At 37.9% G+C, this 14,586-nt stretch overlaps 1 protein-coding gene across 1 annotated transcript in view; it reads right to left on the minus strand.

The window, feature by feature from the left end:
• Nucleotides 1-14,586, minus strand: part of PIK3C3 (phosphatidylinositol 3-kinase catalytic subunit type 3) — a 164,348-nt gene that overhangs the window by 76,175 nt on the left and 73,587 nt on the right. Inside the window, exons 8-10 of the mRNA XM_052660396.1 lie at nucleotides 13,953-14,057; nucleotides 12,727-12,819; nucleotides 3,203-3,388 (exon numbers count right to left, since the gene is read on the minus strand). Of these exons, the coding sequence (XP_052516356.1) occupies nucleotides 3,203-3,388; nucleotides 12,727-12,819; nucleotides 13,953-14,057 (384 nt within the window). The remainder of the gene's footprint in view (nucleotides 1-3,202; nucleotides 3,389-12,726; nucleotides 12,820-13,952; nucleotides 14,058-14,586) is intronic.

The following is a 14,586-nucleotide window of genomic DNA, read 5'->3' on the forward strand; positions in this document are numbered from 1 at the left end:
GTTCGATTCCTGGGTCGGGAAAATCCCCTGGAGAAGGGAAACGTAACACACTCCAGTGTTCTTGTCTGGAGAACTCCATGGACAGAGAAGCCTGACGGGCTACAGTCCATGGGGTCACAGAGTCAGACACAACTGAGTGACTTTCGCTTTTCATCATATAAACCATACATGCATATATATATGCTTGTAATTTGCATATAGAATATATGAAAAGATATGAGTGACTATTTTTCTGGGGATAAAAAATGGCTGGAAAAGTGGAATTGTTAAAGGAGCTTCAATGTTACTATTTCATTTATAATTTAAAAGCAAAGCAAATCAGAAAAAAAAAGATAATACAGTAAAGGAATAAACCAAATGCTGTGGGAGCAGAAAAGAAACCAAAATGTCATCTGCTTCCCTCAGTGGTTAAGAGAAGTTTCTCAGAGATGTTGAGGTCTGTGCTACACCTTGAAGGATGAACGGCAGGAAGACCTCACTAGGAAGATGAAGTAACACATATACAGGCTTGGGTACTAGAGGGACTATGGCATCCTGAAGAAATTACTGTCCAAATATAAAATGTACTTTTCATTCAAGTTTTTCAGTTGTCCAAGATGTAGATATTTAGACAAAGTGACCTCTGATGTGATGCTATGTTTACAGGATTATATTATTATATTATAGGACTATATCAAGGGCTCAAGATGGTAAAGAATCTGCCTGCAATGTGGGAGATATTGTGTTCGATCTTTGGGTTGGGAAGATTCCCTGGAAAAGGCAATGGCTACCCACTCCAATATTCTTGCCTGGAGAATTCTATGGACAGAGGAGCCTGGCAGGCTACAGTCCACAGGGTCACACAGAGTCAGACATGACTGTGTGACTTTCATTTTCACTTGAAATACTAAAAAACATTTGAAGTTCATAAAGCCGTAAATACCATACTGCTGCTGCTGCTACTGCTAAGTCGCTTCAGTCATGTCCGACTCTGTGTGACCCCATAGACGGCAGCCCACCGACTCCCCCTTCCCTGGGATTCTCCAGGCAAGAACACTGGAATGGGTTGCCATTTCCTTCCCCAATGCATGAAAGTAAAAAGTGAAAGTGAAGTCGTTCAGTCATGTCCGACTCTTCACGACCCCATGGACTGCAGCCTACCAGGCTCCTCCGTCTGTGGGATTTTCCAGGCAAGAGTACTGGAGTGGGTTGCCATTGCCTTCTCCAAAATACCATACTACTCCACAGATAACGCAAAAGCAAAGAGGCACTTTATACCAATTAAAAAAGAAAGGTACAACATGAATGATTTTAGTATAAAATTGATATAAATTTATAATCTTTCAGCATATTACATATAAGTACAGTTTTCAAAATTTTTTCCCAAGTTTTTTCTTCATAACTATTAAGTGGTATAAATAGCTATTATCACTATTTTTTTTTTTTTTGGATAGGAAACTGAGGTGAGAATAACACATGTTCCCAAAGACATATGGGTACATAGAGTCAGATAAAAACCAAAATTCAAATCTTAATGTACATTTGATGAATCACTAGAAACTAAATTGAAATATTTTTTCTTAAGCTGAGTATACAAAATTCATTACTGAACCAAGTTCAGAGAAAGGAAAATCAAGAGATAGTTACCACCTCACTATCTATCATCTCTGAAACCTCAAAAAACACTCCCAAACTAACAACCATATTTTGCAGTTTGGGATACATGCAATATTTGTATCATTATTCTTTATCTCATGAAAATTATAAAATAGTCTATAAATAGTTCAGTACTTGCACTAATACTATTAATTCCAGAGACAATTAAATGTTTAGCCTCTAAGTTTATAAGGGAATGTAGTCAGACAACCAAATATGACGATTTATAATATTTCTATTTAAACTCTGAACCCATGTTGAGGAGGGCTGTATTGACTACAACCCAAAGACGTTTACCTAAATCCTGACACATGTCAAATAGAGATAAAGACTTAATGACTAAAGTGAAATTTCTAATGAATTTCAAAATAAATACTTCATTATTTTAAATAAACATTGCAATAATTTACTTTTACTTGTGATGTACTAAAAAAAAAACAATAAAGAAGATAATATGCTGAATCACAATGCTAGGAACTGCTGTTTGATAAGAGAGTGAAAAACATCCTAATCCAAAAAAATTATACAGTATCTGAGAATTGCCTCAGAATAATCTAGTGGAATGTAAGGAATGGGGAGGAGAGAATAACTGGCATTAGAGATGAAAACAAAATTGTCTATGAGTTGGCAACTACTGAAGATAGGTAAATTACATATGAACAGTCACTGTACTACTTTCTTTAGTGCTTAAATTTTACTGTAATTAGATACATATACAACTATCAACTTTAATAAATGTGCCATTTTGCTTCTTGAAATTTAGATACCACTAGGAGTTCAAAATCATGATGAGCACTCCTATGCATATATTGAGGGTTAAGAAGAGTCATCTTATATTCCATAAGCCTTGCAGGCTATGTATAAGAATACATTTCCTCTATGAAAATTAGTAAGTTATAAAAAAAAATTAGTGAATTCATCTACCTGATTAGGAATTACTAAAATTCAACATCTAGCAATGTTTTGGGTCAATACAGTTTCCAACCTTCCCAGGTGGCCTTGTATGTATATAAACAGCCACCATAAAGCTTGTAGTCTTTCTCTTGCAGAGGATTCAAAACCACCTTTAAAAAAATTTACTTACACACACAATTGTTGGTAGCTTAGAGTTTAAAGGAGGAGTCGAAAAAGAATAAGATGACCATGCATCTCTATGCTTTAAAGGCCCCAAAGGCTTTTCAAAGCTACAATTAAATGTGGATTGCTGTAGACTGACTGATAGAGGGGAATCTGAATTATTCCCTAGCTGGTACTGCATTAAACCATTTTTCATTAGAGTTCCTTTTTCCAGACAGAGCAATACAAGCTTTGCTGCCAGGAAAATGTCCTGGGGGACGCTGTCCCATCATGTAACACATCAGGAAGTAAATTTTCATTTCACAGAGTAATCCCTGGAGGAATATTTTAATTTTGCTTCTAAAAACACACATAGTATATCCTCTTCCCTTCTGAAGCTTTCCCTCCCTCCCTCCCTCCCTCTCTCTCTCTCTCACACACATACACACACACACACAGGTTCCAGTTTAAAATGTGCCCAGTTGCAGAGGAGTAGTGAACACCAACGCACCTCATCATCCGCCTGCCGTAGTCGGGCCACAGCGTAGCGCCTCACTGTTGGATTCGTGTAATGAGAGGACAGCAGCTCCAAGGAATCCTCTACATCCATAGGCTTCCACTTGCCTAGAAGTTCCAGGGCTTGTTTGGCCTCCTGAGGTAGATCCCAATTAACACATTTCAAGAACTTTGTCAAAGCCTAAAATCAGAAAAGATTTGAAAATTAGAAACATTGTATTCTGGGAAAGGGAGAATCAAGGATGACGAGGTAGAGCTCAACTTGGACCCGACGGCAAAGTGACAAAGTCAACGACAGACTCCTCACATAAACACTAAACACACAATCTGAGAAAAACACTGTAGGACCAAGGGATGGGGGTGGAGTGAGGGGGCGGGAAAGGCATGTTCCTTGTAACTTTACTTTTTTTTTTCAGAGCACTACAAAGCACTATGAAGCTTTAAATTTTCTTCAACTTTTCTTCATTATGCTTGCACTATTTCAAATAACTGCAAGATTCAACACAAGGAAATCGTTGAGACATGTCTCATGAAGTCTGAGATATCTTAAGAGAAAAACTTCATTTTATAGTATCAACATGTGAGACATAAAACATTGCAACCAAAGAATGAGAGTCCAAAGCCAAGAAGGGTAGAACCCCATTCAAGAACACATCCTAGAGTCAATGGTTTCCCTAGATACTCACATAAGATGACTCAAATGAAGTTAAATATGTCTCTCTTACAGAGAGAAGTAACTACAGAAAAAGAGAGACAATTTAAAAAAAAAAAAAAAAACCTCTACAGAAACAAGTATAAAAATAGATAAATACACAGGAGCACTGGTTTCTGTATATTCATTCTATGATTCAGCTGGCTGTTTGTAGAATCTTTCTGGAATCTCCCTTCTTTAGAAAGGTAGCCAATTCATCTTAAGACTGTCAGGTGAGGAAGCTACCTTGGAGCATATCATTCATGGCTGCATAACAATAAATGCTGTTTAAAGAAAGGTGTGTACCTGTTTTTCATAAAAAAGCAAACCCTACCGCCAGATCTCCCTACTAACACTTTGCTGGCTGATACCCAGACATTTTCTTCTTTTTCTATGAATTCATCTCTTGAACAAAGATAACTTGAAATTTTAAATTCTTGCTCTGCTCAACTAAAAATATTTTCATTAGTAAACAAACCAAGTTCTCCAAAAAAAGGTTCCCTTGAATAATAAAACACAATTACTTATTAGTATGACATAAAATTAATCTTCATTCCCACTCCCTAACTTATTGTTATTTAACTTATATGTGGAGTGCATCATGCAAAATGCTGGGGTGGATGAAGCACAAGGTGGAATCACGACTGCCAGGAGAAATATCAATAACCTCAGATATGCAGATGACACCACCCTTATGGCAGAAAGTGAAGAGGAACTGAAGAGCCTCTTAAAGAACGTGAAACAGGAGAGTGAAAAAGCTGGCTTAAAACTCAACATTCAAAAAACTAAGATCATGGCACCCAGTCCCATCACTTCATGGCAAATAGAAGGGGAAACAATAGAAACAGTGACAGACTTCATTTTCTTGGGCTCCAAAATCACTACAATTGGTGACTGCAGCCAAGAAAGTAAAAGATGCCTGCTCCTTGGAAGAAAAGCTATGACAAACCTAGATAGCATATTAAAAAGCAGAGACATTACACTGGCAACTAAGGTCCGTCTCGTAAAAGTTATGGTTTTTTCAATAGTCATGTACGAATGTGATAGCTGGACCATATAGAAAGCTGAGCACCGAAGATCTGATGCTCTTGAACTGTGGTCCTGGAGAAAACTCTTGACAGTCCCTTGGACTGCAAGGAGATCCAACCAGTCAATCCTAAAGGAAATCAGTCCTGAATATTCATTGGAAGGAATAATGCTGAAGCTGAAGTTCCAATAAAAAGACCCTGATGTTGGGAAAGATTGAAGGCAGGAGGAGAAGGGGACGACAGAGGATGAGATGATGAGATGGTTGGATGGTTGGATGGCATCACTGACTCAATGGACATGAGTTTAAGCAAGCTCCTTGATGGACAGGGACTCCTGGAGTGCTGCAGTCCATGGGGTCGCAAAGAGTCGGACACGACTGAGAGACTGAACTAAACTGAACTGAACTGAACTTATTCTTGACTTAACTAAATTATGGGATAAAAGCACTATGGAGTGCTCAAATTTGTATATAATCTGAGTGAAGTCGCTTGCCCATCATTTCAAAATATTGGACAGGCTAGACTTAGAATCCAAATCCACTGACTCTCAACCCATGCATGTTTTACCAGATGGTTTCTCTTTACCATTAAGGAAGTGCTGCCGCTGCTGCTGCTAAGTTGCTTTAGTCGCTAATTAGCTAGCCCAAGCCATTGGGACCCAATACTCCACCAACACTTATCCCCTAAACTTGCAGGGAAAAAAAGGGGCACAAGTGGAGGGTCATTTTCCAGGTCTCAAATGAGTCGCTGGGACTGGCTGCCTAGTGAAGGTCTTTGGCGTGACATGGGAAAGAATTCAAGAACCAGCCACAGTAAAGTGAAAGCAGATTTATGTAGAGAGATACATACTCCATAGACAGAGTGTGTGCTGTCTCAGAAGGCACAAGTGACCCTGAAATACGGGGTTGGTTAGTTTTTATGGCCTAGGTGATTTCATAGGCTAACAAGAGGGAAGATGATTTCAACTATTTTGAGGAAAGGACAGAGATTTCCAGAATTGGGGCACTACTGACTTTGTGGCCTTTTATGGTTGGCCTCGGAACTGTCATGGTACCAGAGGGTGTGTTATTTAGCTAATGTATTACAGTGAGTGCAAATGAGGCTCAAGGTCTCCTGGAAGTCAAATTTTCTGCCACCTTGGGCCTATTTAGGTTCCAATCAGTTTCTGTGAATCCTGTTCTTAATGGCTGCTTCATTCTTTTAATGGTTATGCCCTGCCTCCTTTCTTCCTGTCTCAAATCCATTCCTAATTCTCTTTGATTATTTCCTGGCGATATTTCTCACTGTTCCCCTCAGACTAACTCTCACTATGCCACACATTTAGAGTTTGGCACAGCCTTCAAGCTAAGGGTTTCTCTTCTAATCATTTCAACTGTCAGATATTCAAGTTGGAAGTGATTTATTAGCACAACCTCCCACTATCAGCACAAATTTACTGTATATCTCTGACAAAAAGAGACTTGATATTCACCTAAGTAATTGCAGCAATTAATTTCCAACATACTCACTGTATTTACAGACAGTGAAGCTGTTTTTTTTAAAACGTTGGCTTCTTTTTTGAAACATTCCTTGATACCTCTTATCATAATCCAAACCTTTAATTCTCAATAAGCTCTCATTGCCCCACTATGCTTCAATCAAGCTAACCTATTTTATATATGACGGTCTAACTCCTATCTACAAGGAGTTCCTTCTTTTCTTATGCTCTTTGTCAAAACAGTAGTGTCATCTTCTTTAAGGCCAACTTGCCAAAATATCAACTTTTCCAGGAAGTTTTCAGCAACTTTCAGCTCTTCTCTCAGTAGCTGCTTAATTTTACAGTCTTCAATTAAATGACTCTCTTCTAACTACCAAATACTTTTCTGGACATTCTGTCTACAACTGGAATTTGCATTCCCCAAGGATAGCTAGCCATTTCTTCTGTACCTCCTGAACATCATTTAAGTGCTCTCTCTCCATAAAAGCACATGGATGGCCCTCCTTATTCTATGCATTTATTTTTTACTTCTTAAATGTATTTCTAGACTGAATGTGAAAATAAAGCAATACTTCCTAAATAACTACAGTGAAAGCTTTTCCACTTCACAGTATATCAGCAGTCTTAACGAAGATGTGCCACTATGTACTTACTATAAGCAAATCTTATAGCATGCTGATGTACTCAATTCAGTATCTGAAACAATCTAACCTTCAGATTCTCAGATTTATAGATTTATTAGTGATATTTATGGAGTATACTGCTGCCAGGGACTGTACAAAGATTTCACAACCTGATAATGCTAAACGTGACAAAGGTAAACAAGGAGATAATACAATGAAGGTGGAAACAAGAAGAGGAATGAGAAAGAAAGGAAGTGTAAGAATTTGAAGTCAGAAATAGTAATGATGATACTTTATTTCAGGTGCTTTAAAGATGCTTTATTGATCTATATAAAACAAAGATAGAGGATTCAAATGCAATTTTATACCTAGGGCTTCCACAGATAACTGTAGAGTATAGGTGTTAGAGGAAAGGTGTTTGGGTTCAAGTCTTAGTTTCCAGCTCCATCAATAATTACTGAGTCACATGGAGCACATTATTTAACTTTTAAGTGCTCTATCTCATAAGTTTATGTAAATATTAAATAAGTTAATGATACAGATGTTTAAAACAGAATATATATATAATAGTTGACAAATGCTTCTGATGTTACTGTCAAATGTTAACCTTATCACATATATTACCATGTTTTATATTAATAGCAATAAATATTTTGTGAACCTCCTTTCTGATCTTAGAGTCACCTCATTGTTATCTCCGACTTTTAGAATCATGATCACACTTCAGAGCTGAAAACAGTTTATCATATATATTTCTAATATTAACTTCTATTAACTCTATTTTTGTAAATTTCTACATTTCCAAAATGTAGAACAGGAAAACCTGTTCTACTCAAGACACTTCTGACACCCTAATTCTCTGCAGACACTGAGTATCCTGCAACTTAACTGAATTCTGATACTCAGTGCAGAACTCAGTGGGAGACTGCTTCCCATCTCAGATGCTAAGAGCAAACACTGGGTCCTCAGGTACCCAGACTTCAGTCCAACATGGACACATACTGGGGGTTCCCACGACTGACCTTCCTCAGGCTCAATAATTGCTATGATGACTCAAAGAACTTAAGAGTACTAGTTTACTTATTATTGCTGATTTATTATAAAATACATAAATGAATAACCAGGTGAAGAAACACATTAGGTGAGGGTCCCAAGCACGGGAGTTCATCTGTCACCACAGTTAGGGATGAAACCTCCTGGCATATGGATGCATTCACCAACCCAGAAGCTCTATGAACTCCACTGTTACAGGTTTTCAGAGATCCCATTACACAGGCACAACTGATTAAATCATTAACTATTCTTGGGTTCTAGCTCAATTCCCAGCCTCTCTCCAATCCTCTATCCCTGCTCCCTCAATCTCCAGAGGTCAAAGGTAGAGCTGAAAGTTCCAACCCTCTAATCAAAACTATACAGCTCTTCTGGCCATGAGCACACCATCTCCAAGAGTCATCTCATTAGCATAAATACAAGTATAGTTGAAAAGGCCTTATTTTGAAAAACAAAAGATGCTCTTCTCATTCCTACCACTCATGAAATTCCTAGGGTTTTAGAAACTGTGTTAGTAACCAGAGATGAAGACTAAACATATGATTTTTTATTGTATCACCATATCACAGCTATTTTAATATTTTTAAATTCACAACATTCAAAACCAAAATATCTCCTTATCCTGATCCTTCCACTTGCCATATTTCTTTATTTCAGGTGCTCAGGACTAATTCTTGGCAATCACCTCCAGGTAATTTTATACATTTTCCTCTCCTTCCTCTGCCCTCCAATACAGCTCTCAAAATCCATACATGAACCTCCTAATTATGTCTCTTTCTTCACTGTCAGCTCTGCTCCAATCCACCTGGTTTGTCTTCCTTAAAACATCACTTGTTAAGACACATTCTTGGCTTTACAGGTTTCCTTTTGCGAGTGATATCCAACTTTGAATCATAGAATTCAAGGCTCATTACAATCTGACTCCATCTTTTCTATTTAAAGAACATTTCTATCTCCCAAACCTAACACTCTGCCTTCCTCATTATTTCTTTCCCATGAAACATTATCATCAAATAAGAATGATCAACAAAGTTTGTTCAAACTTTAGGACCAATCTTACTTCTGTAAAACCTTCCTCATATCACAGCACATTAATCTTGTTCTCCTTCATATCACTATTCTAGTAATTACCTAACTATTAACTAATGAGACAGTGACCCTTTATCAGTTACTATCCTATACTTCTTCATTTTGGTTATCTATGATTGTCTTTTCCCCTAGACAAACTGGGCCAGGCAGATCCCTGGAGAAGAGCATGGCAACCCATTCCAGTATTCTTGCCTAGAGAATCCCACAGACAAGCCTGGCGGGCTACAGTCCATAGGGTCGCAAAGAGTTGGATATAACCAAAGTGACTTAGCAGGCACACCCAAACAATTTTAATTTATATGAAATTTACAGTGATAGTATCTCAAAGCCCAAAGCCTTAAATAACACTAGGCCAAGAGTTGATATCAACTATGTGCTGAACTGAATTCGCTTCTGCTATGGTATGCCATCAGCTCCTTGCCAGGAGTCACAAGCATGACTACCATCCTGATGTCACTGTCTCAGAAGCAGCCTTGTCAGTGCAGTCAGTGTGCGTCACCATCACCTTCACCGTATGATCATTCCTACTGTTTTGCTCCCTAAGCATAACAGAAAGATAGCAAAATGACGGTTATCTTTAATTAACATTTCCACAAGAAGAAAGGACCATGTTAAAAGCTGAATTTAAAAGTTAAAAATATTCACACTTTTGGTTCCACGAAAACAAGTCACTTTGTACATGCTACAGACCATAAATTTAAAACTACTTCATAAATTTAACTGATTTTATTGGACAAACTTATTACTGTGAACTTTTCAGGTGCAACATTACATCTAGACTACAGGGCTTTTATTGAAATACTTAAGACAGGTCATTTAGGAAAAAATAGGTGGAAAAAACAAATTTAATCAAAAAATAAATAAGAAGTATAACTTTGTAAGAACCAATTTCCACTAACTTGTTTCCTGAGCACTGCTTTCTCACTAGGAAATCTTTACAGCCTTAGGGTGCAAATGTCAAATAACCTAAATCATAGTTCCTGAGAAACTGGCATTGAGCAAATTTCTTTTATAAATAAATTAAGGGACAGTGGTAGAGAAGTATTTATTTTCTACAAAACCCATTTTAAATTATTACAAAGATACAAATGTGGCTATGTGAATAATTCCTTTGGTCATTTCAAGAACAATATATATTTGGTTTTCTGAAAAGTGCTTCCAAATAGTAAAAAATAGCATTCACCTTACTCTAGTGATCGTAAGAACTCTATTATATGTTCTGAGAATTGAAGTTTCATCACCTACCATTTAAAAACTTGAAATCAACTAGTTAAATGAAATCTGTCACATATTTGCACATATCTAGAGGTAATTTAATTTCAGGGGGAAGTGACTTGTTTAAACAGTTTTTCTTGGAAGTTTTTCTATCTAAGGGAGTTCTGTTTTGCAAATCTATGATTCTTGAACCTATACATTCTAACAGGTTTAATTCAGTATCTTGCTATTTATTTTTAGATAAAACTGCTGCATTCAAGATTCAATTTCTGTGAATAAGGTAATTCTTTTTTAATACAGTATCATGATACTAACTCAATCTTTTTAAAAAACACAAAAATCACAAATCTGTGCTTCTGCTGATGATTCTTTCCTTTTCTTGCAGGGATAAAAAGAATAACACTCAAAAGTTACAGCAAATTTAAAATTCCTCTCTCATTCTTATTATAGATGTAAAAGAGAATGAGTATGGTTCATCCACAAAGAATTTCCCAAGGCATCAATAAAAGACAGAAAAGAAAAGCTACAGAGTTAAAATGAGCTGTAACTGGATTTTTATCCAGTCCCTAGGCCATGGACTAGTACCAGTCCATGGCCTATAAGGAACCAGGCCACACAGCAAAAGGTGAGTGGACCACCTAGCGAAGCTTCACCTGTATTTATAGCTGCTCCTCAAGGCTCCCATGGAAGAAGCGAGACTAATGTCTGATGGCTCCATGGTAAAGAATCCGCCTACAGTGCAGGAGATACAGGTTCGATCCCTAGGTCACACAGATCCCCTGGAGGAGGAAACGGCTACCCACTCAAGTATTGTGGCCTGAAAACTCCCATGGACAGAGTAGCCTGGCGGGCTACAGAACATGAAGTCACCAAGATTCACACACAACTGAGCGACTAAGCATACAACACAACATAAACTAGAAGAGACTTAAAGTTCACAATAATTGAATCAACTCATATTAAATGTGAAGAAGCTAAAAGCTTCTTAATGACAATAAATAGCAATAAACAATCAGCCTTAAAACTAAGTCTCTATACTCAAGTCTAGTATGACTGTGTGTGCTAAGTCGCTTCAGTCGTGTCAGACTCTTTGCAATGCTATGAACTGTAGCTCTGCCTCCCCAACCCCCCACAGGCTTCTCTGTCCATGGGATTCTCCAAGCAAGAATACTGGAGCAGGTTGTCATGTCCTCCTCCAGAGTATCTTCCCGCATCACTTATGTCTCCTGCATTGGCAGGTGGGTTCTTGGTCACTAGTGCCACCTGGGAAGGCCCCCTAGTACTGACTGCTTCATCACAATTCTCTCTCTCATAGGACACTGGCCCCAGATAGCTCAGGTGCACATGAAAGGAATGATTTCAGTGAGCCCAGAAGGAAACTTTATTTACTCCTAGCTTCAATATGGAAGGCAATGTCTAGTTCTGACCTACCCTCTCTACCCTCATCTCACGCTCGATGCCATTCTACCAATCCATCATTTCAGATTAGAGTTCTCATACTCTCTCACTAGCCACAACTCCAGAATTCTACAGTTCTTTGATAGCCACCCAGTCTCAAGGAGGCAAAAAAAAAAGATAAAAGTATAAGCCTCACATAAAAAAGTATGTTGTCACAGAGCTAATTTACTTCTATGAAAAGAGAGAAGACAAAAGTGAGTCAACATTTAACTCTGCACCTACTATGCACTAAGGACTCAACCAGGTTGCTGCTGTTGCTACTGCTACTAAGTCACTTCAGTCGTGTCTGACTCTGTGTGACCCCACAGACAGCAGCCCACCAGGCTCCCCCGTCCCTGGGAATCTCCAGGCAAGAACACTGGAGTGGGTTGCCATTTCCTTCTCCAATGCATGAAAGTGAAAAGTGAAAGGGAAGTCGCTCAGTCGTGTCCAACGCTTCACGACCCCATGTACTGCCGCCTGCCAGGCTCCTCGGCCCATGGGATTTTCCAGGCAAGAGTACTGGAGTGGGGTGCCATCGCCTTCTCCCTCAACCAGGTTACTCATATGTATTCTCTCACCTGTGAAGAAGGGCTGTCATAATTAGTAAAATGAGGAAACAAAGCTTCCAAAGAAATCTGCTTCACCTTAACCAGAAAGAGTAAAGAAACTGAACCCAAATCCCTCCGACTTAACCCATTCAGACACTGTCTATCTATACATCAACAAAGAGGTACATATGTCTTTGTGTGTATAGTTTCACAATTTTTAAAAAATGGAGCAACATATACTGCTCTGTAACATTTTAATAAAAATTTGACAATTAGTCTGTATGTCTACGACAGTTTTGCTCATTAGCAACAAAGTTTACAGATAAATTTGATATGTGAAAATATTCAAGAAACTCACTTTTTCTTGATTAGTAAGATAATATCTAAACTTCCATACAAGATCTTGTTCTTCATATGTAAGTTGCTTGGTTGGTGGATAACTCACAATAATCTAAAACAAAGAAAAAATAAAACACTTTATCAAATTAAAAAAAAAAACTTGCTATCTATTTCCATTTCATTTAAAATTTTCCATTCATTTAAATATATCTATAATTACTACAGAAGAAAGGAAAACGTACATGAAGCTAAGGAAGACATAAATCTGCTGTACCTATCAGTTCAAAAAGGACATTGTTAGAGTGGAAGAGGAGAAAAAGATAGATAAAAGTTAAGCCTCATATAAAAAAGTATGTTGTTACCGTTAATTTATTTCTATGAAAAACACAACAAACTCAAATACCAAAGTTTTACCCCACCACACTACTGCCTGCAAGATAGGCTCAAGGATATACTATACAACATGAGAACAGAGAGAACAATTTGTAATAACTATAAATGGAAAGTAACCCTTAAATTTGTATAAAAAGTTTAAAAAAAAATAAAAATGAGGAAGAAAAAAGCCCCCACCAATACACACACAAGAAAAGGAAAAAACAAAACAAAACAAAAAACCACAAGTAATAAACTTTTCTCTTGTTAACGGGTTTCCCTGATAGCTCAGCTGGTGAAGAATCTGCCTGCAATGTGGGAGACCCCGGTTCGATTCCTGGGTGAGGAAGATCTGCTGCAGAAGGAACAGGCTACCTACTCCAGTATTCTTGGGCTTCCCTTGTGGCTCAGCTGGTAAAGAATCTGCCCGCAATGCAGGTAGACCTGGGTTCGATCCCTGGGTTGGGAAGCTCCCCTGGAGAAAGGAAAGGCTACCTATTCCAGTATTCTGTCTGGAGAATTCCATAGACTGTATAGTTCATGGGGTTGTAGAGAGTCCACTCCATCGAGCAACTTTCACTTTCACTTCATCTTGTTAAGCCAACAGAAGTCCTATCTTAGACAATGTATCTTAGGGCCAGTTTCTAAGAATACCATACTAAGAAGACATACTATTTGTAGCTCTGTCTCTAGGGCTAATAGTTCCTGAAATCACCAAAATGATACAAAACGACAGAAACGTTAAGTCATTGAAACTACATAGGATTCATTAACCTGCATCTAAATCACTTTCAAGTGATGTGCTATCACATGAGCTGCAATCAAAATACCCACTCAATTATTTTTATATTAATATATTTTAAATGCTCTTACATTTAGCTGATCTCTTGTGGCAGCATTAGGTTTGAGATCATGGTCAGAAGGTCCGCTTCTTAAACTCCGGGCAAGTTTGTGATGTTTGCTCTCAACTAAATTCTCCTATAAATTATTTAAAAATATTAATGAACAATGTAAATTTCACCAATAATCAGTTTCAACAGTCACTCAGAAAAGGCAAATAGTTACTTAAGACCAGTTTATAAGACTATTTCCTTCTTGTTACAACTGTAGTCCCCTCTGTATCTTGTGGTAAAAGGGAAAGCTAAGCAAGCTTGCGTATGCTTCACTAGGCACTGGTGCACATGCGCATGCTATCCCAGGCCCTTGTTTTAACTCCCCATTGTATTCAAGGTTTTAAACCGTCTAGCCAATCAAATGTCACTTTCACTCCAAAAATCTTCCTTGGCAACCCAGACTAAAGCTCCCTTTTATTAGGAGTTACTAGCAACTCTGTGATATAATCATACTATCACCTTAGTTTAAACTGCCAGTGGTAACCTAGGGCAGTGACAATGACCAAAACGCTTGACTGTTTTATCTATGGCCAAAATCATAAGCTTTGAACACACTGTCTTTGCTTACAGAGACCTTATTTTATTCATTTTTACATGTATGAATTGTCTGTTCA

The sequence above is a fragment of the Budorcas taxicolor genome, chromosome 22 (assembly GCF_023091745.1).
Source record: "Budorcas taxicolor isolate Tak-1 chromosome 22, Takin1.1, whole genome shotgun sequence".
Taxonomy (NCBI): domain Eukaryota; kingdom Metazoa; phylum Chordata; class Mammalia; order Artiodactyla; family Bovidae; genus Budorcas; species Budorcas taxicolor.